A 26,829-nucleotide genomic window follows, 5' to 3' on the forward strand; every position below is an offset into this window, starting at 1 on the left:
AACCACATCTTAACACTTAACAGAGCTGTCTATAAACTATACAGCTTACCTCTGTAGCCAACAGAGCTGTTGTTCTCCTTGTTGGTGTGCTATAGCACAAGCACCAACTCGCAGTGGGTGGAAATGTCAGTTCTCTCATCTGCCTGCAATGTCAGTTCTCTCATCTGCCAGCAAGTTAATCTGCATTTTTTACTTCCTCCAGAATGTAATCTTCAGGAACTGACAGCATGCAGTCCAAAAGTTCATTTTGCACAGTCTTTGAGGTGCCTTTGAAAATGGTAGCAGTCTTAAGGTGCTCCTCCAACACATCAACGAGGCAACAAGATCTACTGAAAATGCTGGGATTGTCAGAGGATGCGGTCCATTGTGGCCGCGCAAGGCCGATGTTTACTCTGCCTAGCATGGATAGCTTCACCGTGTTATCCATATGTGCCCTCATACTCATGTTTCTTAATCTTCTCAGATAAATGTATTGTGTAGTTTACTCCTGTAACAGTCCATGTTGTATCCGTCCCCGCCGTTATAAAAAGCAAGCATGGGAAGCAAAATACGGCATTTAAATAACTGCATCCAGCTAGCCAAGTCTTGAGTTCCGCATTCATCTTGTCAACAACGTCACGTGTCCCTCTACCACTGACTGGCTATGCTTGGGGAATATCCTGGAGCACCCTTCAGGCATCAGATTTGAGGATGCTGATGGGACATTTATAGCACCATATGAGACTAAAACTATTAATATCAGCAATATTATTTGTAAGCCACCCAGTGGCACTGTGTATGTTGAGTAAATGCACTGTGGGGATCCTTGATTTGCTATTAGAGCAACCCAGATCCTTATGCCATAGAATTAAAGATAGCAGATTTGTCAACCAAACATTCACTCTGTGAACTCTAATCCAGCGTAGTATAACAAAAATAAGTTTCAAGACTAGTAATGCTGTTTATGCCAAATTCCTACCGTAACTATGTTATGTAACTCTTTTTAGGTGTGGAAATGAGTGATCCTCAACATTTGTTGAGTTATGGTTCCACAACGATGAAGATAGTTGGAGAACAATTAGCTGCAAAATAGGTTGTAGGCTCTACAGCAGGGGTCCTCAACTACTTTTGTTCAAGGGCCAGAATTTATCTAAGCAAACGCCACAAGGGCCGAACATTTAAAGTCACAAATGAATGTTTTTTATTAACATGTATCACTGTGAACAGACTTCAAAAATATTGTAAATCCATAATGATTTTTAGCTACTTAATTAGAAAATGCTCTCAGACTTTCGCAAAGGAGGCTGTTCACTGAGGAGTGATGGTTAAAATCTGTAATTTTAATTTTAACTGCAGGATGCGGTTCGGATTGGCAGAAAATATGAATCGATCGTTTTTTTGTCTCCTGTTATGTATTTGCAACATTATTGTGCATGCGACACCTGTAGTTATCGGTGGTAATGCCAAAGGCGGGTTAGTAGGCCTATTACAGGTCACAGAAGTCTGGGACAGCTAAAGAAACTATTATCAAGCAATAATTGTTTTTTTCCATAATTATGTGAGCAATCATGATTTGATTTTATTCTGCACAAGATGTGAGTCTACAAACAGCGAAAGTGAAAGGAGTTGGTTAATGTTACCTGGTGGAATAAAATAAAATAAATAAAAGTCAATTTGTGTGTTTTAATGTGAAGCTGCAGCAGCAGGAAATGTTCAGTTTGCATTAGCATTAACTTGATGGAGCATTTTACCGGGAATTTCGCCACAGATGCACAGTTTCTGTTTCTAATGCTGCAAATATATTTATATTGCAATACTTTCATCAGTGGCCATTTTGCGGGCCGGGTGGGAAGCTTTGGCGGGCTGGATGTGGCCCTCTGGCTGACAGTTGATGATCACTGGCACTACAGGATGATTTTTTTTTTGTCTTGGCAACTATCATGTTTTCCCAAATGATATAGCTTACATCTTTGTAGGCATCATATACTCTCAAACGGCTTGAAAAATCGTGCATATAGCTGCTGTAAATGGGAAAGAAATCTCCCTGGGGATGCATGCCCCCTGACCCACCTAGGTTTGAGCTAAGCCTGAATGTTTTTAACGTTTGCCTCCTACCCTGCTGAATGCGTTTGTGTGTGTGTGTGTGGATGTGGATGCGCTGATGTGCTGCTTGCCTGCTGATGATCCTGTGACTGGGTTCTCCTCCTTCTTCACATCTTCCTCCACCTCCTTCATACTTTGTCTAATGAAAAACCTTCAGCCTTGTCTCTGTCTGTCTGCCTCTCTTATACACACACCCGCAGTTGTATTTCTGGCGCTTCAGGGGACATTACATTGACTTACTGTACATTCATTTTCTGGAGACTTACCCTAACCATAACCACTCCTTGCCTAAATCGGCATCTTTTCAGTGTTTAATTTTAAAAAGGATGTTACAGGAGTTTTACATTATTTTACCTGTGCCTGTGCACCACAAGCTACATCTTCAGGAGACACCTCTCTTACCTAACCTAACCTTAAACCAAGTCTTCATCCTAAAGTTGAATGATTAAGTTCTGGGGACTTGTGTTTAGTCCCCATATAAAAGGTGAGTACCCCCACTGTGACTGTGTTAACAGATTTATATCCCCACAACATGAGTAATACACACTTAAACACACACACACATTTGAACACACAGCACTATGCACACACACTGACTGATAGAGATACATTTAATGATATGCAGACACAACACAGGCATCTACAGTGCGGGTGCACAGACATTAAAGCGCATGAATACACAGAGATAGAGGGGCACACACTCCCAGAATGCAGTGCTGACAAAAACATATACACGTCCCACAGCTCTGCGTCTGGGAGCAAAGAGCCGTCTTTAAAAAGTGAGTTCTCCGGTTCAGCTCCACAGAGATCACTTTCATTTCCCTCCTCCCTGCAGCAGTCGGTCACAAAAACACGATTTTTCTCACTGATGATGTTAGAGTAAAAAACCCAAATGAAAAATTCATCAAATTGGAGGAGAAGTCCAGGATTTTTTATTTTTTTTGAAGAGGTGGTGATGGAATTGAGGTTGTGTATATTTGTGTGTGTGTGTGTGTGTGTATGCGTGTGAGTGCGTGCCTGTGCACAACAACAAATGGAACTGATGCATCGTTTCTGTGTCACTGCTAATGTCGCAAGAACCTCCAGGGGGCTGCAGTCTACACGCACATGCATGCACACACACCATGCGGGGCTTCACACACTCGCATGTCATTATATATACGGTACACACACTCATGCACTTTACACACACACCCAGACCACTCATACACACACACACATCCTCAAATGGACTTTCACCTATACACACAAACACAACTCACACACACACAGACGCTTACAAATGCTTCACACACACTTCATGTCTTGTTCCTGCTCAGCATCATGGGAATTCAACCTCTTCAACTCTGAACATTAATAGAGGAATCAGTACATGTATCTGCTGCTGGAATAGAGTGGAGAAAATCAATTCTGCTTGTCATAACAAACACATATAATAAGGGTGTGTGTGTGTGTGCGTGTGTGTGTGTGTGTGTGTGCGCTAATGCAGAGGAGCAGAGGTTGACCTCAGGCTACCAGCTAATTAAAACTGGAGAGAGATTGAAAAGAGAGAGACAGAGGGAAGGAGGGGGAAGCGAGAGAAAAAGACTAGAAGGCAAAGAGAGTGAGAAGTTTTTTTTAGTTTAAAAAAGTGTTTTTAGTTGAGGGTCAGAGGATTTTGTATGCTGCAAAGACTGGAAAGCCCTCTTTGACAATCTTGTGATTTGTGCGCACAAAAGCATGCTCACCAATTAATAATTTGTGCTAATGAATTAATAAAACATAGCATTAAACAGTAGTCAAACAAATCTCAAAATATTGTTTGTGGGCCTAGATGTCCTCTAGAGAGACACATTTTCTGATTTAAAACCCCTGACGGCAGGACGACATAATTTGTCTGTGCCTTTCAGACCATCAGTATATTTCAGTTTTGTGATATGACAATGCTCTGGTTAAGGTTTAGTCAGGTTTGGGCACAAAAATGCCTTAGTTAGGCTAAGGGAAAGATCATCATCATCATCAAGTACTTTATTCATTAAGGTTGGGAAAGGTTAAACACACTCAAACATCAAACCAACCCGTAATTAAAATGGGCAATAAAATGGAGGTGCACCTCTTTTGCCACTCACTTTTCTGGGAAGGTCTTCTACAAGATTTTGGAACCTGGCAGCAGCGAGCCCCAAGAGCATTAGTGAGATCAGGCACTGATATTGGGCGACTTTTAAGTTCATCTCAGAGGTGTTGGATGGGGTTGGAGGTCAGGGCTCTGAGTATGCCGGTCAAGATCTTTGACACCAAACTGGGAAAACCATTTTAATTGTGGACCTGGCTTTATGCACAGGGAGCATTATACCCAAACCAAACCCCTGACAATATTACGTAATCTGAGGAATTTAATTCAGTATCCATTAAAAGACTCAATACTAAAACACCAACTCATGTTCTTGAGTTATTAATTTGAGAACAACAATTTAAAAAAAAAACCCATAATACTCCTGATAGTTGGCGGGAAATGTGACAGACAGAGCGAAAAAGAAATGGACAGGATTTGTTGAGAGAAAGACAGAAAGCAAGAGAGAGAGAGAGAAAGAGAGAGAGAGAGAAAGAGAGAGAAAGTGAGAGAGAGAGAGCTGGAGCGAGGTCAGCAAATGTGGGAAAGTGTGAACAGAGACGGAGACACAATGACTTGGATGGATGGATGGATGGGTGGAGGACATGTAGGAGGCGCTATAGTTTCCATGTAGTGTATATCATTCCTTTCTTAATTATATCTATTGTTTTTATTATTTACTTCACTCTGTATATAATGTTTTTTAATCAGATGTAATACCAGTAAAGCTTTAGAGAACTGAACTGAATCTGACTGAGAGACAGGGGGTGGGGGCGAGAGCATGCAAGAGAAAGAAGAAACACAGGACGTTCATGTTTTATTCAAGCAGCAAATATACAATCGATGTCTCTTTATATAATTCATGGATCATTTTAAATATTTCACTGTCAACAAGCCAATTAGCAATTTCAGAAGGCAGTGTGTTCTTGTGTGTGTGTTGTGTGTTTGCAATTGGTATCTATGTGTACTTGTTTGTGTATGTTTTCAAGTTTTTGCTTGTTTTACTATATTCAGGGATTCCACTATACTTGTAGGGTCCGACTTGGTTTGAGGGTTCAGGTTCGAATTAGGTTAGGGATTGGGGTGGTGGTTAGGGTAAGGGTCAAGCGAATGCATTAAGTCAGTGAAGGGTCCCCATGAAGATATTGCTAAAAAGGTTTGTGTGTGTGTGTGTGTGTGTTTGAAACATGCCAACCCTGCCAAACGTGTGTGTTTGTTTGTGTGTGTGTGTGTGTCAGGGGTTGGGGTGTTTGTAGAAGGAGGAGGAAAGAGTGAAAAGCCTAGATTGAAGTTTGATCTGTTTGTTCTCTCCCCCTCGTCCCACTTACATGTCCCCGTGGAGCCCAGAGAAGGAAGGCTTGTGTGTGTGTGTGTGTGTGTGTGTACACGTGAAAAACAGCAAACGCAACCTCGAAGAGAAAAAATGAACCAAAACAGATAAAGATAAACAGATAAATAGACGGATTGAAATAGACAGACTGACAGCGAGACGGGGAAAGATAAAAGAGAGGAGGCATGAAGGAGGCACAGAGATGGAGAGATGAAGACAGTAGGAGATGAGGTTTTTGAAAAAAATCCTATACACACGTGCACATGCACACACAAACGCAGCAGCAGCGAGTGATTGACAGAAACCGACAGACACGCCTACAGACTGAAAAAAGGATGAGCGGAAAGAGAGCGACAGAGGGAAAGAGAAAGACAGAGAGAGACACAGTGATCCTCAGCCTCATACAAATCGAAACAGACAGCAGAAAGACAGACGGACCGAGTGACAGTCACTTGCTGTATTTGTCTGTTTGTGTCCTCGGCTGCTCCGTTAAACACCTTGTGACCAACTGGTTTGGTCACAAACATTGGTTTTGCCCACAGTATGCCTCGACAGCAGTGATTCATCAGTAAAACCCAGTTCACAAGGGCTGTTATATTTGCTGTTCTAAACTCTCAGTGGTTGGTACTGTGGATCTTTTGCAGTGAAATCGTCTGCAGCGCAGGAAATGATGCATTTTCTGTTTGCTTGTTTTGAATAAATAGAAGAAGAACTCGAGTAGCAGCCATCTCAGCTTAATATTGCAGCCAATGTGGAAATGCTTAGAAATGAAATATGTGGAAATATCTCACTTCTGCTGGATGTTGGCACTAAAGACACTCATGTTTCATTCCACTCTAGGAGTCACATCCTTCAAAGTCTGCATTTCTAGCATCCCATGTCAAAGGTTCCTATGCATGATGTGAGTAATGGTGCCTTATTTTCTACTAATTTCGAGGGCACAACTACCATAACTTTTGCAGTCCTCACAAGTCATTGCGGGGCAGCTAATTGTTTCATGTACTCTTTAAAGGAAACCTCACAAAAAACACCCCTCACAGGAAAGAAGTGGAAACCTCAGGAATAGCAAAATAGGAGGGATCCCTATTCCAGGACAAACAAACATGCTATGCTACATGTGCAGAGTGGACAGATGTTGCAGAATTACAATATAAACAAACACAATTTCTTTATGAAATCAGGGGAACGTACATTAAAGTAACTGTAACTAACTGTGCTACATTCCTGTCAATGAGAGGCTGGGAAAGATGAGTTGACAATGTACTATTTGTGTTGTTTGCATTCATGTGGTCATCAAAACTAGATGTCCACTGTTTGTTTTGTATAGCATGCTGTTGTTTATGTTGGTAAGCACAGACTTTACAGGTAAATTGAAGTTATATGGTTATATCTATGTGAAATGTTCTGCTTGTTTTTCGTTTTGAAATGAGACATCACAACTCATACTGTAAAATCTGGGACACAGAATTTGCCTGATATATGCCACTTTGTTAGCAGTTTTAGGGCAACTTCCTAGCCTGGGAACCTAACAAATCTGCCGAGCTCATGTTTCATTTGCTCTGGGAGATCCTGTTACATTTTTGTCAGACAGGACTCAAGTGCAGGACTCAGACAGGCTAGTGAAGAATGAGAAGAATTTATTGAGAACAGGGAATGGTGGTGCCATGGAAAATGGTTTTTGCAAGCCTGTAACTTTCTGTGAGTAGGAAGGTAATGGCGTGATGAATGGAGGGAAGCATGGCTGGCAGACTGGCAGGACGTGAACGTGAAGCAGGCGAAAATCTTGGAGGACAGAAAACTCAAGTTAATATGAGGCAAGAAAGCATACAAGAGCTAAGTCAAGTAAAATCTACAGGATAGCAAGTTTTGGCCAAGAGGTGATACTACTGAACAATCTGGTGTAAATGGCGAGCCAGGGTAGATACACTGCAGGTAGGTGGGATGATGAGAGGCAGGTGAGTAGACTGGGCAGGGTGATTGGCTGATTGAGACCAGGTGAGGATTCAGCAGAGCCAAGAGCCAGGACAGGTAGAGCGCCTTTCCGAAACTAGACCCTCGCCACTTCCACAGCCGAATCGAGCTCTCTAACTCGGCATTGGAGGGTTTAACAACCCACTAACACTTCGCCCTCGTTGGTTTCGGATGGTACTCAATGTGGCGGACCCTCCACATGAACGCGCAAACAGGGTGAAAGTAGGTAGGGAGAGGGAGGAGCAGGCAGTTTCGGAAATGCCCAGATAGAAAGGAATGGCAGTCATGCCAACAGTCTCACAGACTGATACACTGAGAGAACAGACAAAGGGAAACCAGGAACGCAGGGAAGGAGAGAAACATCAAGAGACACTGGGAAAACTGACAAACTGCCATAACACGTCTGGCTCCCCTCCCATTCAGACAGATTTCCTCCCATCCTGGATCTGGTCGGGCCAATCACAACCGTTTATCTAATATATGGCGGGTTTGATAGGATGACTACCAGAGGAGCGTCACTGCTCCAAATTTAAAAAGTCACCCGTCACACGTTTCACTGCTCTGATTGGTTGGGGGTCTGGAGTTCTGGAAGGACCTGCGTCTAGCACAACGCACCAGACTCACGAGACTCAGATCAAACTGTCAAACTAGTGCTGACAAATATGAATCAAGATTCTGTTACTACATTGCTTATTTCCCACCTCAAATGTCAGAAACACATTTTAGTGTTCTGTTTAGCTGTAAAAGTGTGTGGCCACCATTTTTCCTGTTTGAAAGCGGACCAAACACCGTCCCAACTGGCATGTGTTGCTCAGTGCTACAACACATGTTTTGTTCACACCTGATAGGTTGTAGGTCTATCGCATTGCATCCAGAGGCGTTTCGGTCTGCAAAAATGAGCCGAGAGGTTCCAGACTAATACACATTTGCAAATTCGTCTGGTAATGCCAATGACTTTTGACTTTTAACATTTTAACAGTTGACATGAAAGGAACATAGCAGCAGGTTTGGTACTTCATCAGTGTCTACAGTGGCTGCCTTTAGCCACAATATTGCTGTGCATTAAAAGTGTGATAATATGCTTCACTTCACAGTTGCACACATACGAGTGAAGTCATGTCGTTACACAGCAGGTGTGGACAGCTTTATGGATTAAAACTGAAGCGTACCTGTTTTGTCAGATACTGATGACACAGAAAGAAGGATGTACACTAGGTGTTTATTAACATTAGGCAATGGTGGTTGCTGCTTGCTTGTCCCACCTCAGCTCCACCTGGGGTTCCCAGTTATAGTTGGGTAAGCCACCTTGCCAAAACTAGCAAGAGGGTGGCGAACACAAAACCCACCATCACAAATACTACAGTATGTCAGGGTTTTTCCACAGTCTGTGATCAGCACGAGCATAGCCAGAAAAAAGGGTGCTACATTTCACTCGAAAATAAAACTTCATCTTTAACAGGAAATCTATGCAGGACTCTGAGCTCTGCCATTCTGTCAGAGTGTCTTTACTTTGAGAGGCTACAGATGTGCTTTTCCTTGCTCATGCTGCTGCTGTGACGGAGAGAGAGAGAGAGTAAGAGAAAGGCAGTTTTCCATTTAGAGCAGTGATCCAACCTATTACCTTAATTCTGCCTTGGCAGCAAATCACACTAAGATCACTCCCAAAATGTATTTTCCCAAAGTCTAACTTAATTCAGCCTAATTATTAGGGCAAAGAGTGTCCTGGTGCCCTCGTGACAAATAATATCAGGAGTCCCCCGATGCCTAGTCACTGACTGTTTGATTGACAGATGATCCCTGGGAAATGCTGCATAGTAATGGCACAAGCTCTGAGTACTTTAGATGTCACTAAATTAACAGAAACACACAAATCGTGAGGTTTTCCCCACTTAAAAATAGCTTTATGTTTTAATTTGTTAGAAGGATCCAAGCTAGAATATTATTAAAATTTTCTGTTACATTTGGATGATTCATAGGTTCAAACTCTCAAATATTGCCCTAACGCATTGCTCTTAAACTAAGCATTAGGAAGAGAATGCAGAGATTCCCTAAACTATAACTCAACATGCCAGATCTAAAACATACAGTGTGTGACAGAGTCCAAATTACCACATACAGACCTGAAAGACCTTTTTTCATTTTTTACATTCTTTGCAATAGCAAAATCAGATCTTCAAAGTCTGTTGTAGCTGAAGTATCTTGCACTTACATCAGAGGAAAAAAAAGATCAATGTTGAATGCTGCTGGGCTGTGAAGTTCTGACAAAAAAGGGCTTCCAACGCACAGCTTTGGCAAGCTTTCACACCCTCTCAATGCAGCTCTATTATATCTATGCATTAAGAAGTGTAGGAGCTGCAAGAGAAATGTCAGGCAGTCGCTGTGGGAAGGGATGGGAATTTTAAGTGAATTTTTGAAATGCAGGAGAAAAAATAAAATGCAAATTAGGTGTGTTTCCATCAGCTGCATTGAAAAAAATAAATTGAATTTCCACACAGACCTTCAAGAACTGATTTCTATTTGGCAAGTTGTTATCGTGCTTTCGTGTCAGATAGTGTAAGTGATATTTCATGCTTTCATTTTCAAGATGGAAATCAAGGAATGCACTTTGCATACTGTAAGGCAACCAGTACAGCTACACGGAAGCATTATACTTGGGAGAGACAGCATGTACGTTTCTTTTTCACTGAGAGGTCACGGTTTACACAGAACACCTCACAAAGAATTTGTTAACCTACAGACCTTTCTTTTTTACCTTGAGTGCACATAAAACCTGACATTTACATTCAACTTTTCTAGTTCTTGGAAAGACGCCCAGCTCTTGTTCATGCTGCTTTACTGCAGTAACTCCATGAAAAGTCACTCAATACACTGTAACTTATTAAAAATTAGATTCAACTATATGAACATTTAATGCGTGTGGCAGCAGCAGCCCCGGATTTTGGTCATCATTATTAAGATTAAAGTATCCTCATCCCTGTTTGCAGCAAAGTTCTTTTTTTTTTTTTTTTGTCCTCTTGTTCACAGGACTACAGCGAGGTTATTTCTCTCTTCACCGTTTCACTTCACAGCGGAATCTCATCTCCTCTGCCTCAGTGGATTTCACATCACCAATTCTTATTGAAGGGGAAATCGCACAGCCATTGCTGAGTGAGGTCGTTATTTGGATAATGACTAATCTGCTCCCAACTTAATTTCAGTCCTCTTATCCGACGTCCACATTGGAGTCAGAGGATGTGGCTAATGATGTGGCTGCAGAGTTGTCTGGGAATGCTGAGAATACACACACACACACACACACACACTCACACACACAGAAGATACTTGCAGACGTTCACTTGCTCACGTACTGTGAGTTTTCTTTAATGTCACGCATTGACACACACATTTGGCCTTGGCCTTAACCCCATGTGCTATATTTTCCTCTTAAATTTCCCTTGAAGAAACTTATGTCATGTAAATATTTCTAATAATTCTGTAGCTACTCATTCCAGCGCTTCATTGCTCACTTAGTGAAATATTCAAGCAAGACAAAATATTTTACGTAATATTGTATGCACATTTTCATGTTCTTAAAGATGACATATTTTATATTTCTGGAAACATTTGGATTTGTACCAGATATTAAAATAATGATAGTGTAGGTGTTGAGTAATGTTTGGTAACAAGTCAATACTTACATTTACATTTGCTCAATTGGCAGATACTTTTATCCAAAGCGACTTACATTTGAGGAACAACGTAAAAGCACAAATATAGCATCAATACAGTAAGAGATCTACAAGTGACAATACATACCAGTAAGAACAGCAATAAATTCTAGTAAGAGCTATTAACACGTAGAGCATCATCGTGAATCGTGAATACCTAGGGAAAGAAGTAAGAGTTAACAAAATAGTGCAATCAAAACAAGGGTATTGTAAGGAGATAGAAGAGAGCACAGGAAGTGCATGTTAGAGGTTAGAGGTGTTATAAGGGGAAGTGTCCTCGGAAGAGATGAGTTTTCAAGAGCTTCTGGAACTTAAGGAGGGACGCCCCTGCTTTGATGGCATGTGGTAGTTCATTCCACCATCATGGTGTTACAGATGAGAACAGGGACTGCAATTGATTTGTGTGTAGGGATGGCAGAGGCGGACGGTTTTCGTTGGAGGACCACAGTGGCCCAAAAGGAACGTAAGCTTGTATTGTGGAGTTTAGGTAGCTGGGTGCAGACCCAGTAGTCACTCTGTATGCAAGCATTAGTGACTTGAATTTGATTCAGGAGGCCATGGGTAGTCAGTGGAGGTTGCTGAGTAATGAACTGATACGAGTCCTTTTGGATTGATCAAAAACCAGATGCGCTACTGCATTCGGAACCATTTGTAGGGGTTTCACCGCACAAGCTGGAAGACCAGCTAGGAGAGCATTGCAGTTCTCAAGTCAAGAGCAAAGAGAACTAGAAGCTGGGTGGCCTACTGAGTAAGGCAGTGCTTGATTTTTCTTGTGTTGTATAGAGCAAAGCAGCACGGTCGTGAGAGACAGGATACATTGCTTGGCTGGAATGGCCAAGAGTTCAGTCTTGGAGAGGTTTATTTAGAAGGTGGCAAGCCTTCATCCTGCAGATATGTCCAAGAGACAGTCCGTGATCTGCCCAAACACAGTGGGGTAGTCTGGCAGGAAGGATAGCAGTTTTACTTTGGTATTGAGAAGTTGCAGCCTTTATTTGTTGACTAGTAAAGTAAAGCCTAGTGTTTTCTTGACAAAAACGTGGTTTGGAGACCAGCCGTCAGGTGACAGAGTCATTGTCAGCTTGTGTAGTGTGTGACCCCCTGTCAACAATCAGTCACGTAGTGCGAACGCCACAACGACTTCAAGACTCCCATCAGAAGACAGGAAGTTGCATTGTCTGAACAGCACGGCGATCTGCCGACACTGAAAGTCGTATAGTCTGCACGAGCCTTAACTGATTGTAAGCCAATCCACTTTAATTCATCGAATATTTCCTCATGGTTTGCCACCTATCCATTTTATGTGTACTCGGGAAAAAACACAGTCCGGGCTCTGTAAATGGAAATCAAATAACATGGTGTGGACCTTGCCACACAACATTGTTCCAGCCAATCAGCATCCGGTGACATTAGTGCTTGTGTACAGGAGTAATGGGGAAGGGGAGCAGTGGAAGAGAGAGTTCTATACATCGGCACATTCGAACATGCTGGACTCCAGGCAATGTGAAGAAGGATCATCAGTTCTTCTACAGAATCCCTAACTCGCCCTTTAACAGGAAAAATCTCTCTGATCTTGGGAGTATGTTGAGTTTAGCCCCAATGAGAAAGGTGAACCTGCCAACACGGACGAAGCTGTGTGCACATCATCTCCAATCAGCCCACTGATGTTGTCTTTGGGTCCTCCAGCAAGAATCTATGGAAGAGCACTTATTTTCCTGCATTGATTATTCTATGGGCCAAAAGTGTTTAAACCCAGCAATACTTAGACTTGTCTAACTGGCTAATTACATATTAGATACACAGAACTGTAGGCTAGACAATGGCATACATGCTACAGTTTATTTATATTTTTCTTGCATAAATACTTCCCTGTACCATACATACCCCGTTGAAAAGTCAGGAAGGTCCATAAAAGACCATAAAATAAAAGTCCTTAAAATCTTAAGCATATAGCTTATAACATTTGTACTAAGACTTTTATATTTAAAAAAGAGGTTTAAATCTACATTGGATTTATTTTTGGTAGGTTTCCGTTCCACTGCCGGCCTGCACATAACACACGTACACACATATGGCAATAGAAGTTATATATTCGTAAGGACCCTTACGGACATAACCCTACCCTTAACCCTGACTTTAATAACATTTAATTATTAACATAGCATCAATACAGTAAGAGATGATGACCACTCCACACTACTCACACTAACCTTAATCTAAATGTGATTCTAATCTTTACTCTAAAACCAAGTCTAAACCCCCAAACAACCCCTTGAAGAAGTGAGGACTGGCCAAACTATTTGGGGGGACTGCCCACAAAGTCTCCAGTGGGTCCTCACAAAAATAGAAGAGAACACACACACACATACCATCCATCCATGCATTTGGTCTAATTTTTATTGGATGCAACATTTACAGCATTGACCTGCTCACTCATACGCACTCACTCTCACATGCACCAAAAAACACACATACACAAAACCCCCCACCCCCCTCTTCTCACATGCTTTTTCACTCTGTGCTCATTTGGTGATGTTAATGCTAGCAGACATGTACAGTGTGCTTTAACAGCAGAGGGAGGGGAGTGTGTGTGTGTGTGTGCGTGTGTTTGTGTGTGTGTGTGTGTGTGTGTGTGTGTGTGTGTGTGTGCGTGTGTTTGTGTGTGTGGGTATGCGCAAATGCATTTGTGCTTACGCGTGTGTGTGTGTGTACTTACCGCTCTTAAAAACCAATTAACAGCGTACAGCAGCAACCGCCCCCCTTCTCCAAATGAAGAGGTGAATTAAACATCACCAAGACCAGATGGAAAGAAATCAGAGAGAGAAAGAGAGAGGTATGAATAATTGAAGACAGAGGGGATCATAAAAAAGGGGGAAATAAAACTGAAATAAGAGATGAAATGAAATGTAAGAAAGCAGAAGTCAATTAGAGCAACTGAGAGAGAGCTGCAGGGAAAAGCAGATAGGAAGAGAGGGGAGGGATTGCTTCAACTGTGTGTGTGTGTGTGTGTGTGTGTGTGTGTGTGTGTGTGTTTGTGTTAGCGAGCATGTGCACACAGTGTTTGTGTGTCTGTCTCTCCTGCTTGCTTTCCGGAAAATAGTCAACTAACACAACCCAGTTGTTTGAAGTCCACAGCAGCATAATCAGGTTGGTTGCAGTATGGTGATGAATAGACCATGTTCTCTTTTACGAAACTGAACTTTACCAGGAGTGTACGCCATTCTGTTCAAGTGTGTGTCTCTGTATATTTGAGTGTATAAGTGTGCATCTGACAATAAACAACCTGTGAACTAGGGGCCCATTTCCAAAAAGCAATTTGTTAGCACTGCTTACGCGCAGATTGCAAATGGTGGCAGCATCGCATTTCCCCAATGGTTGTCGCTCACAAATTACAAATAAATCCATTCAGTCATACAGGTTTTGTGTATGCTCATGTGTGGGTCGCAAGTTTGTTTTTATTAGTGAAACATGTCAAATTTACCCAGAGAGGAAATCACCTCTTCAAAACTTATTTTTGTAGTGTTAAGCATTGTTCCTAATGGTAATAACAACATTTCACACTAAGTTAACAGCTGGGATCTGGAAATATGGTGAATTTTCACTGAAAAGAAGTCTGACTGGGTGATAAACACAAGCAGTCAGACGATCAGACAAGTTGTAAACAAACCCCCAGGTTAGCCACACTTATTTAGAGGAGAAAATGAAGGTGGACGGTTTACCCAAACTCTCATGGGATGCACTGATCCAGTATGCTGGATCTGTATTCTTGCTGAGGCCAACCTTTTTAAGTGGACCGGGTATCGACTGAGAAGTGACAGTTATCAATGTCATTTAGAAAGTTAGTACTTATAGTTGTGTGTGCCCAGTTTTTCTGTGCAATGAAGAATTATTACCACTTGTTTGCCCCAAAATAAAGTTGTTCGTAGAATCTGGCTAAACAGTCGGTTTGTTTAAAACTTCTCTTATATCATCTGAACACTCATGTTCCATGCTCCGTGACTTTGTTGTTGCAGAGATGTTGCCCCAAATCTCATTGGATACGTGGAAATTATAGACAAAACTACAACAATATGACCAAAGCTTTAATAAACTTTCTCTAATGCTTCAACAGATCAGCGGATTGTACTGTGTATTCCTCTCTTCTCCATCCACCATTTCCATTTTCTATGTTTTGGCAACACAAATGTTTCTTATATGTGACACCGAGGCAGTTTGCACATGAGGATTTACATTTATTCATTTTAGCCGATGCTTTTATCCAAAGCGACTTACAATTGTTATACATGTCAGGGGTCGCACGCCTCTGGAGCAACTAGGGGTTAAGTTTCTTGCTCAGGGACATATTGGTGGATGGGTCACAATGGGGGATTGAACCCGGGTCTCTCACACCAAAGGAATGTGCCTTATCCACTGCCCATCACCACCCCCATGTCATGCTGATAAAGCAAATTAAAAGAATTTAATTCCAGGACTATGAACAGATATGATCCTTGAATTTTTGTGCCTAACCAATGTTAGTGTTTAAATGTATTTACATGTAAGTCAAGTATTTGTGTGTGTGCTGTACAATGTGTGTGTAGGCCAAGGAAAATGTCTGTGTGTTTGCATCCAGCCGTGCTGTCTCGCGGTAATTTGGGGAGTGTAACTGAGTACATTTGTGTGTGAGTGAATTTAGATTTAAGAGTGCGTGCAGTCTGCAGGCATTTGTGTAATTTGTGTAATAAGTGTGTATACGTGTGTATGTGTTTATGGTTTGGTAATTGTCCCTGATTTAGTTTTTGTATGTGTGTGTTTGTGTGCTTGTGAATCATGCACGCAATTGTCTGCGTGACTTATTGCTGTGTATGTGCTTATGAGTGTGTGTTTCTGCAACTACACATTAGTAATTGCCCCTGGATGAACTTGTAAGTGTGTGTGTGCCTGTGTGTGTGTGTGTGTGTGATTTCCAATAACTGCTCAGTTTGCTCAGCATCTCCTTCGCAGTCGGCGTCACGCTGCTCCTCTGTTTCGCTGGAAGTGTTTGTGACAGGAAATAAAAGCACTGTTTGGTGGAGAGGGGGACACTGGGAAATCACTGATCTATTGTTAACAGCAAACACTGAGCGAGCTGGGACGCACACTGACAAAGTTATGATCTCTGTGTCCGTCCCTCTGTGTCTGTCTCACTCCTTCTCTGCCTCTCTGTCTGCTCTTGTGTTCGTCTCTCTCAGTTTCATAGTGTGTGCTTCGGGCGAATAAATGTTACATGAATGATATTTCCAAAAACATCAAAATAAACAAGGCAGCAGGAAACATGTCGTCCCACAGGAATGATGCAGTCATCCCTCACGGCCAATCAGGAACAAACAGGTCGCTGTATTCTGACCTTTGTTTGTAAATGACTGGAGGGACACATGGCTGTGTAATGTGACACAAAACTCACATTACTTTTCTGTTGTAACTTTGTGGTATGTGGTATGTGAGTCTCGTCTACATTTACAGTGAACCTTCTGCAGACACTAATGGACCGTAAATGGTTTCCTATAAGGAAAATAAATGCAGCAGAAACATTCAAATAGCAAACACCAAGTAATAAACAAACCTAATAAGATGCAATGATGCATTAATCATTGTTTGCACGCTGTTTGCATGTACTGTTTCTAATTCATGACTCCCTATAACTTATTTGCAGTCATATGCCGATGTTGTTTTATGCAACACTTTTTCTAGCTTGCACTTTCTCTCAACTATGGCGGTAAGACCAAAAACAAGGAGCCACGCTGATAAAGGCACTGTGTTTCAGATTCCGGGGCACAAAAGCAATTTGCAAGAGCTGCTTACATGCAGATAAGAAATTGTGGAAGCATCATGTTTCACGAGTGATTGTCACTCATAAATTCTACATAAATTGTGCTACAAGGCTCTTGCATGCTCATGCCTTGGTCATTGATTAATGAGTTTAGTTTTAGATTAGTTTTTATTAGAAAGAGGCTCCAGGAAGTCTAGTTTAAAGACCCCTTCCAGCCAGTTTTAACTGCCGTTTTTGGTGAACGTTCTTTCTCAAACAGAATGGGGATGTGGTTAATAGTCGGACGTAGTACATTACCATGATAACCAAAAACTGGAGTGTTCACTAACGATATGCTGTGTTAACATCACTAAACTTTACTGTCTGGCAGGAGTAGCTATTACTTACCCATGACAGAAACTAATGTCAGTATGTCGTATCAGCTGTTATCAATCATACAGTCGATGATCCTGTCACGCACTGCACACGATAACTCCCACTACGTTTTATGGTGCGCTTACTTTACCGAGGGGGTGTGGGGGGTGCCTCCGCCAATGCATTGGTAAAGCGGCCGTCAGTAAAATGCATGTTGCAGACTGTATATAAGACGGTGGCAGGTGAAAGTGCGACGCGTTTTCTGTCATCTGTCCTCCAACTCCGCACGCACAAATGCCGTAATGAAAATGAACAGCACAAGAGGAGGAAACTAAAAAATAAAATGAAGACCCTTTGTTAGCTAACAAATCAAGAATCAGACACAGAGAGACATACCTACTGTAAGTTCTAAGTAAATGACATAATAAATTGGTTAGCTAGCTCACAACGATGTTTATCGGTTTGATGCTCTGACTTAACGAGGCGTGATGGCGTGACAGCTTTTTAACGAGGCACGACAGTGCGCCTGCGCAAGCTTGGAGAATGACGTATGACTATGGAATTACTATAGTCATACATCACCCACCGTTTTAACAACTAAGCAACTTTTGCAACTTTGAGCACAAAATAGAAATGTCAAAATACACTGGAGGGGGGCTTTAAGAATTTAATCCATGAGTATGAAGCTGATCAGACACGAAAATATTACAATTTACTACAGCAACAGTCATTTTATCTTTCCTCACATTACAAAGTTATCTCCCACAAAAGTGCACTTACATGTATTAATTGACCAACAACACACCTTGCTGGATGACCCTGCATTTATTAGCTGGAGCCTTTTGCGTCTGCAACCTCACTATGGCCTAAATCTGTTTACCAAGCTTCAATTTTGAATTTTGAATTTTTGAATTTTCTATTCACTGAAAACATTAAAAGATGTGGTATGTACTGTCAAAAAAAGTACTTTAACTGTTAAAGAAAGCCGGTAGAGAATTGACAATGCTGTATTTCTTGATTTAATCCAAAGACAAAACCAAATGAATGCACTCTTCAGTCATGTAATGCACCAACCAATGGTTCAAAACAACAATGACAGCTGAAACACTTTGAGTCAACATGATATTTCATGGTAATGGTTGACGGTGTCATTCAAAAAGTAATTATGTTCCATTTTGAGAAGAAGCAAAACTTTTTTGTTTGTACTGCTGAGGATTTGTCTCTCCATCCTCACTTTTCTCCCTTTCACTTCTCTCTTTTATGTTTTTGTTGTTCTCTCCCCTCCCTTCCCCCAGACACACACTTTCACTCTCTTTTCTCTCTCTTATGCAAACACCTTTTTTTAAAAACTCTCTTTTGCACACTTTGCCCTTTACTGCCTTTTCAGAAATGGCAAATATATGCACACAGCATACATAACACAACAATGACAGATATGTATGCAGGCATGCGTGTAAACGCGGACAATACTCGCACATACACACATGCACACACACTTAGACACTGCGTGCTCTCTCCTGCATGAGAGTGGTGTGTGGTAGTTGAAATGGGAGCGAGCTGTAGCCCGGAGGCAGAGCTGGGACATGAATACACGGAGGGGGTCAGCATGGCAGTTTTTGGGGGTGGGGGTTAGGAGGATGAAGGCTTCAGGGTGTTGAGGACTGCAGTTTAGGGTTACAAACCTCACAAACTGTCCTTTCATTTCAACAGAGGAATGGTTTGCTTGCAGGATATTGCGTTTGGCCTCTGGTGGCCCGTCTTCAGCTCTTAGGCAACAGTGGGTGCATTCTTCAATGAAAAATGTGACCATGTCTGATAGGATGACAAGTCGTCCCACTTTGAAGTCCGGAAATTCAAATATCTACTGAATTTTTTTATGTTTTACAAAGACATCTTCTGACTTCTTTCCTTTTCATATTAACCTGAGAATGAGAAATGAGAAAGCCCAGTGCATGGGAGGTGTGATCGGAGCGGACAGCATTATAATTGTTGCCTGGAATACTAGTTTGTAGGGGTGGGACGAAACATTGTGCCACAAGTTCCACGATATCAAAACGTGGCAATATTTCTAAAAAGCTGTCTCGTGATTCCAGCATGACGGAGTGTGAGGGTGCATAAGCACAGAAGATGCCCCTGCCACTTTCAAATCATTTGTGTGGCAGCATTTTGGATAGCTGGTGGAAACAATAAAGGGCATCAGAGTGACAGACAAGACACAAACAATATGAAAGCAACATTTCAATATGCACCTGCCATGTTTTGCATTGTGTGACTATTTTTCCAGTCATATAGTTCATATATTATATTATATTATATTATATTATACTGAATATTTCTTCATCTCATCTCATTCTCTTGAACCCAGTATTGTGTAGAGTCTCGTCTTGTGAGCTAAATGTATCGTCACACCCCTACTAGGTTGTAAATTCTTTCTTTCTGATCCTTGAGCCAATCAGAAGCTTCTGAACTGCTTGGAAAATGTGAAGACACCTGAACGAATCCACTTCTGTCAATAACAGCAAAGACAAGTGAGCTAAAGAAATAGCATCAGACACTAAAGGGCAACAACATTGGCGGAGTCATATGGAGGAGGTTGGAGTGGGTGTTCAAAGCGCAGGACTGTGACTCTAGAGGCTGGGGTTCACATCCAGCTTCACGTCAGTGGTTAGCTTTAGGCAACAAATGCACTTTGGTTAAGGTTACAGAAATTAGTGGTTATGGTTAAATATTTTTTCTGTATTAAACCAAGAACATGATCTCTCAGCAACATTAAGCAAGAACTGTGAGTGCCTGAACATAGCCATAAAAAGTTAAACAACGCTGTAGTCACCATGCAGATATTGCGTATATCTGATATTTTTGCGACTTGCCAGATACGTTAATTCACAATAATTCCTCATTATGTTTCCACTAAAATATCTCCACATCTACTATATGGATTGGGACAAAATTTGGAATTTAGGATGTAACCCATCTGAAGCACTATTGTTATCTATTATTAATAGAATGTGACAGGTTTAAAAAAAAATCAACTAATCCGAACAAATGATAAAGATTTATATTAGATATTTTGCCCCAAGATACAGTTGAGAATACAACGACATGCAAGCCAAAAGACTAAAACGTAACTAAGACAAGCAAAGTGAAATTGACTTGAATCAGGTCTTGCATAGACAGCACTAGAAAGTCCAACCCATACTCAAAACAACTCAGACTAGATGATTTGCAAACAATATATTTCGTAGTTTGGTTTCATCTGTATGCAGAGTCCATGGTGTCCTACCTGCATAAAATGATGCAACACAATGAAACGCAGCTGCTACATATTGCCTGCATGAATGTACGACTAAACCCATGTCCTAGATTACACTGTTACAAGTCTGATCAAGACTTATGACTTTAATGTCAGTCAAAATCTTGTTCACTGTTAAGCTTTGCTAGTCACCCAGGATTCAACCCGCACTTTCTAGTACAGCTCATCTCTTCCAAGAGAGTCAATGTTTTCCACTGAAACTTACAGTAATATTTCAGTTCATGTATAATGGAATAAATAAATAGTGTATGTGTGCACTTTATGCTTAAATGTTAACTGCATAAATTCATAAAAGGTCTAGTTAGATAGTACGTGTAGAGATGTTTATTACTGTAAAGCTCGGTCTGATGGAAAAAAAGAGGACAAAGTGAATAAAAGATTTAAAAGCAATTAAGGATAATATGTTTGGACACTGAGGCTGTTATTGTGAAGCTCTGTCGATTGTACCATTGGGTCATTATGCAATGAGAGGGAGAGAGAGGAAAAGAAGATATACCTAATATCATCCCTCAGGGTAATGATGCAGGGCGATAAGGATGAAGAGAAAGAAAATAGCAGGGGGAGGATGGAGGCTGGGAAGACACACAGAAACGCTAGCAGAGAGAGGAGGAGACGACAGGAGACAGTGTTGGGAACAAGTTAGAACGATAGAAAAACAGGAAGAAAGAAATGCGGAGAGATTAACTAAAGAGGGAGGAATAGATATGCTGGAAAGAAGAGAGGATGAGATAGAGAGATGAGTACAGATAGAAAAGGAGAGAAGAGAGAAAGAGAAACAAGGATCTCATTGTTTCTCTTTGGTAAAAGATAATTAAATGGTGACTAGCTATGTTGATAAAAACATGAGGAAAGAAAACAGAGAAAAAGAAAACAAGAGGACAAAGTTAGACAAGAAGAGAGGAGAAAAAGAGAGACAAAGGAAGAGGGGCAAGGAGAGACAGATAGGTGGGTGAACCTGGAAAGAGAGAGCAAGATAGGAAGGAAAGAAGGAAAGTTAAGGAGGGAAGGGAGAAAGATAGAGAGAAGGGAAGAAAGGAGGAGAGAAAGGAGGAGAGGGTAGGTGAGCACATGGGAGAGGAGACAGAGAAGGAGTGTGTGTGTGTGTGTGTGTGTGTGTGTGTGTGTGTGTGTGTGTGTGTTGGGGGGGGTATCCCGTAGGGTTAATTACATCTCTGTTCTCTGTCAGTGTGGCTCTCTGCTCCACGATCTGAGTCCCTGCTGCAGGCTGACAGGCGACACACACACACACTCGCACATACACATATGCACAGTAATATATACTCACACACACTCATAAACACAGAAAAATACACATATCTATGAACATTCAAATATCACGACACACAAACAGAAATGTTCTCTGTCTCCTTCTTTTTGTCTTTCTGTCACTATTTTTCTTTCTCTCTCTCTCTCTCTCTCTCTCTCTCTCTCTCTCTCTCTCACATACACGTGAACACACACACACACACACACAAACACACCCACACACACAATAACGCACAATAACACACCGCAGTCTGTCCCAGGAGTGTGGAATGTGTTGTTCCGTACAGAGTTATACACGAAGATGAGGGCCCTTACTCGTAATAGCTGTTAATTTTGCATAAATCATGCATAACATGACCCACATGTAAATCACTCATGTCAGCAGGATATCACATCCCAGCAGCTCCTTCTTCTTCTCTATAGGAAACAACAGCAGCAGCTTCCCTTTTCACTGTGTTGTCTCTCAGTTGTCTCAGCTCATCTGTTTGTCTTTGACTCCTGAAGACAGAGGAGAGAAAGATGCTGGTTCCTCTCTGGAAAAATCATGACTGCTTTTCCTGAACATGTATATTTTGGTACTTCCATAATGGTTGTACAACTTGTTATAAATTAAGAAAATAAATGCATGATATTCTTCATATACATAAGAGTCTCAATGTATATTAAAGTAGAGAATCTTCCCATTTGAATTTGTCTGCCATTGATCATGTAATTTATCAAATTTTTCTCGAGGTAAAATCTAGTAGAAGTCAGCAATTAAACAGTTTTCTTCATCTACACACCTCGTCATCTGCCCCTGTATGTTTGTGTGTTGTTGGATGATGCATTCCAGGTGTCATTTGTTGTACCTGTGTAACTTGTATTGGACTGTGGGTTACACATGTATATGAAGAGTGTGATAGTGATGAGAGTTTCTCTTGTAGAGACAAAGTAAGAGTATCATTCACTAAAAATGTCTTGAAACTGCATTGCATCGTGATCTGGTGAGTCTCTTTTGAGTTGCAAAATGTGCGTTACTGTGTCTTCGTCATTAGATTACTCCTTATTTGTTTAAAGAGTATTTCTGTGACCATTAACTTTGGAGCCTTTATTTGAAACTCTGCAGTAGAGAGGGACTGGAAACATGAGGAGGAATGCATCCAGAATCAAACTGGTCCTTTTTGACTCTTCAAACATCAGAGCAAAGTAATGGCTTTAATAAGATTCCATTGGTCTTAATGTAATTTGATGAGCTGACACCAAAAGCAAGTCAGTAAAACTGACTTTATGTAGTACACAGTGTAGTATAGTAAACGAAATATATGAGAATAAATGTCTAAATCGAAGATTGGCAGCTTTTAAAACCGTACGAAGGATTCGGAGCATTCAAGAGCAGTTTTAAATCTAATCCCAAGAGGTTGAGATTAGATTTAAAACGCTCATCAGAGTTTACCGACCAGGGGAGGACTTTTCTATAACCTGGAAGCTAGGACAAAAGATTGCAAATGTTTGAGCCAGATGAAAAAATATTTTACATTATATCCATATTGGAGATGATATTTCAACATCACATCATCTGCTTTATGTTACACAACAGTTAAGGGGTTTTGAGGCGGATTTTCCCTTTAACTTCAAATAGAAAGCACAACAATCTGCAGCACTGTCACAGCAGTTGTCTTCTTGATTCAGTATTCAAAAGGAAAGTTGATAAAACATCAAAGTGCTTCTTGTGAAGTCTGAAGACTCCTGTCTTCAATAAAGGCGCCTTCCGCACAAATAACATGACAGGTCGTGTAATCCTCCTGACAAATCAGTAAATCTCCCTGTTGTTTGCACCTTTGTGGTTGAATCCCGCTGAGACGTGTCCCTCAGAGCCACGGCCTGCTTTATTAACCAGTTTTGCCTTAATTAGCTAATAGGATTGTTTTAACCATGATCCAAGAACAGAATAGCCCACGGGAAGACAAACACCAACTCTGTGGAAGGGTGTGTGTATGTGTGTGTGTGCACGCCTGTAAGATTGTATGTGTGCCTGAATGTATCCTCAGCTGTGTGAGTCACTGTGCAATTGCATGTACGTGAATGACTCAGTGAGGTGTGTGTGTGTGTGTGTGTGTGTGCACCAGTGCATAAATTGGGTGTGATTCAATGTTGCTTGTGTGCAGGAGTTTCTGTTTGTGCAAGATACAGTGTGTTTTTGTGGGTGCTCGTGCACGTGCATGTGTCATCTAAGGCACCACAGTCTCCTTCTCTGCCTTAATTAACGCGCCTTCTTGCAAGACTTTCCCCGGAATATGAAACAATTTTACCTGATGATGCAAACAGCTGAAAACGCAGCGGGCTAGTGCCTCGCCTCCTCACCTGACACTTTCTCGTTATGTGAGTGCGTTAATGTATGCCGGCGCAACACTTGTAGTTTTTATATCTGTGTATTTTAGCAGCACTGCAATGGCCAAAAGGCTTATTTTGCTGGAGGAAATGTGTGTGTGTAAGCACAATCCTTTGTACTGCGTTATGAAAAAGAGCAGGCTACATCACAGCTTGGCAATGATGTTCCTGCAACACAAGAGCACTTACACATCCGTGCAGGCACACACACACTTTCACTCACACATACCCACGCAGAGACACACATAAGCCTCAGTGAAGTCCAGGGAAAAACTTGAAAAGGGGGCAAGAAAGAGACCAAACAGAGGCAGAAAGCACAGAGGAATGACACATATGCAAATTAGAGCAACTGAGCTCTGGGTCCAGTTAAAAGGAGAAATTATTAGAATGATTTTATAAAATAACTATGAATTATCCTGTGTCCAGCCAAGGCATATGTACATAAATGCAGGCAATTCAATTCAAAACCTTACTGTCCCGTAAGAGAAATTTCACTCACAGACGGGGTTTATATTAAAACACACTCACAATAAAAACACATGATAAAAAATGACCATAAAAAACACCATATACACAATAAAGACACATAACAAATCACCCCACCAGCCACCGTATGGACAAGCACAAGTCGATAAGACCGGAGAGGGACTGTAGTTCGATACAGTGCAATAAAAGATGGCAGCTCACGGCCAGGTCACAATGAAAGGAACTTAAAATTGATTTCCCTCTCTGTCCCTCTGTTGCAGTGTGGTGCATTCGCTTCTCCCAGGAGCCCGCGGACCAGTCGGTGGTACTGGGAGAACGGGTGGTGTTGTCCTGCGTGGTCTTCAACTACAGCGGCATCGTCCAGTGGACCAAGGACGGCCTGGCCCTCGGCATCGGAGAGGGTCTCCGAGGTGAGAGAAATTCTGTAATGGGAGAGAAAAAAAACCTTGCAGCTTCACCGAGCTGCAGGGATCAAAGTGAAGTGAGGAAGGCGAATAACTCAGCTACGGCTTCGGTTCAGTTTTGACTGTAAGAACCCTGACAAAAGCTATTATGCCTGGAAAGTGTGGAGGTTTTTTTAACATTAGGGGAATGAACACTGAACACAGAGGGAGAGAGAGTTAAGAGCCAAGAGGCGTGTGAGTGACAAACTGGGCAAAAATGAGTCCTGTATATCATGCTGAATTAGAGAAAATCCCTCACACTGCTGACAAAAGCAGACACACATTCGCATTTACATTTTAAGCCGACGCACATCCAGAATGACTTTCTGTGAGTGCAACACAGAATGCACTTCATTACAGAAATGGGGAAGCATCGTGGACAACCAAAAGGGAGGTGAGTCAAAGACACAACAGATGAAGAAAAGGTGTTTTTCTTCAGGAAATGATTAGAGGAAACTCAGAAGTGCAAAAATAAGAGGCCAAGAAGGTGAAGAAAAGCAAAAATCCTTCTCCTCTGACCTCACCCCCATTTTACAAAAAACAAGTAAAAGTCATGCATTCAAAAAGTGTTAGCATCAAACTATATTCAAAGTACATAAAAGCCAAAAAGTATTCATCATGCAGTATGTCACTTTTCAGAATAACATTACACGGTATATCGCCACTGTTATCACTTTAATATCATTGTTATCACTTTAATGTTGCAGCTTGTACCTTTAATGACTTTAATGACATCATAATTTATATTTTTTAGAATCTAAAAAATAACTTATAACATGTCCAATAAATGTAGTACAGTATTTGCCTGTGAAATGTAGTGGAGTAGAAGTATAAAGTAGCATAAAATAGAATTACTCAAGCAGTAATAATCAGTACTTATGTATTTTGTTTATTTCCCCCACTGTTCAGCAGTCTCCTACAAAAAATGATGGGTTACTTCTGTTTGGGGTGTCAGAGATAAAACAGATCTGTGACTGATGTTGACAGTACATTGTGCACAGTATTAATCATCATAAATCCGAAATAAGTCTGTTTGGATTTCTGTTGTTGGAGTGTATTAACAGTTTGTCCAGAGGACATCTTTTAACACCTTTCTGGGGTCTAAGTGAACCAAACATACTGGTCATTTCTTTTGTCTGTAAATGACTCTGAAACAAAAGGAATATGCCTATTTTTGTTGCCATATAACACAAAACTTGTTTTGCTTATATGTTTTACTATGCTGTTGTGTTTCTCCTCTGCATTTACCTGTCAGTCAAACTGTGAGGACTATGACAGCTTGTCTTAGATGTCGACGCCACAAGGATTGAAACTCAGATGTCATGCAAAATACATTATTTTTCTTTTGTTAATTCCAAACATACCACTGAAAATGCTGTTAATTCTTTTTTTTTTCTCAAGAAAAACTCACTAGACAAACCTTTCATTACCTGCATGAAACCCTATTACAGAATCATTCGTGATAGAGCGGGGAAAAACAACCTTTATTTATATATGAAAATGTCACAGATCTTTACTTTAATAAACAAACTAATAATGTCCTCCACGGAATGAAACATTATAAACAGTAAGTACATTAGCACTCGCATACTTTGTGACCTTTCAGCTCTAAACCACGTATCACATTTCTCATCTC

The 26,829-nt window shown here is 41.2% G+C and overlaps 1 protein-coding gene across 2 annotated transcripts in view; it reads left to right on the forward strand.

The window, feature by feature from the left end:
- Positions 1-26,829, forward strand: part of kirrel1b (kirre like nephrin family adhesion molecule 1b) — an 80,492-nt gene that overhangs the window by 23,446 nt on the left and 30,217 nt on the right. For both annotated transcript variants that reach the window (XM_038717398.1, XM_038717400.1), the window contains exon 2: positions 25,011-25,160. In XM_038717398.1, coding sequence (XP_038573326.1) covers positions 25,011-25,160 — 150 coding nt within the window. The remainder of the gene's footprint in view (positions 1-25,010; positions 25,161-26,829) is intronic.

Source organism: Micropterus salmoides, unplaced genomic scaffold (genome assembly GCF_014851395.1).
Source record: "Micropterus salmoides isolate LMB-PRFRI ecotype aquatic unplaced genomic scaffold, ASM1485139v1 Ms_hic_scaffold_14, whole genome shotgun sequence".
NCBI lineage: Eukaryota > Metazoa > Chordata > Actinopteri > Centrarchiformes > Centrarchidae > Micropterus > Micropterus salmoides.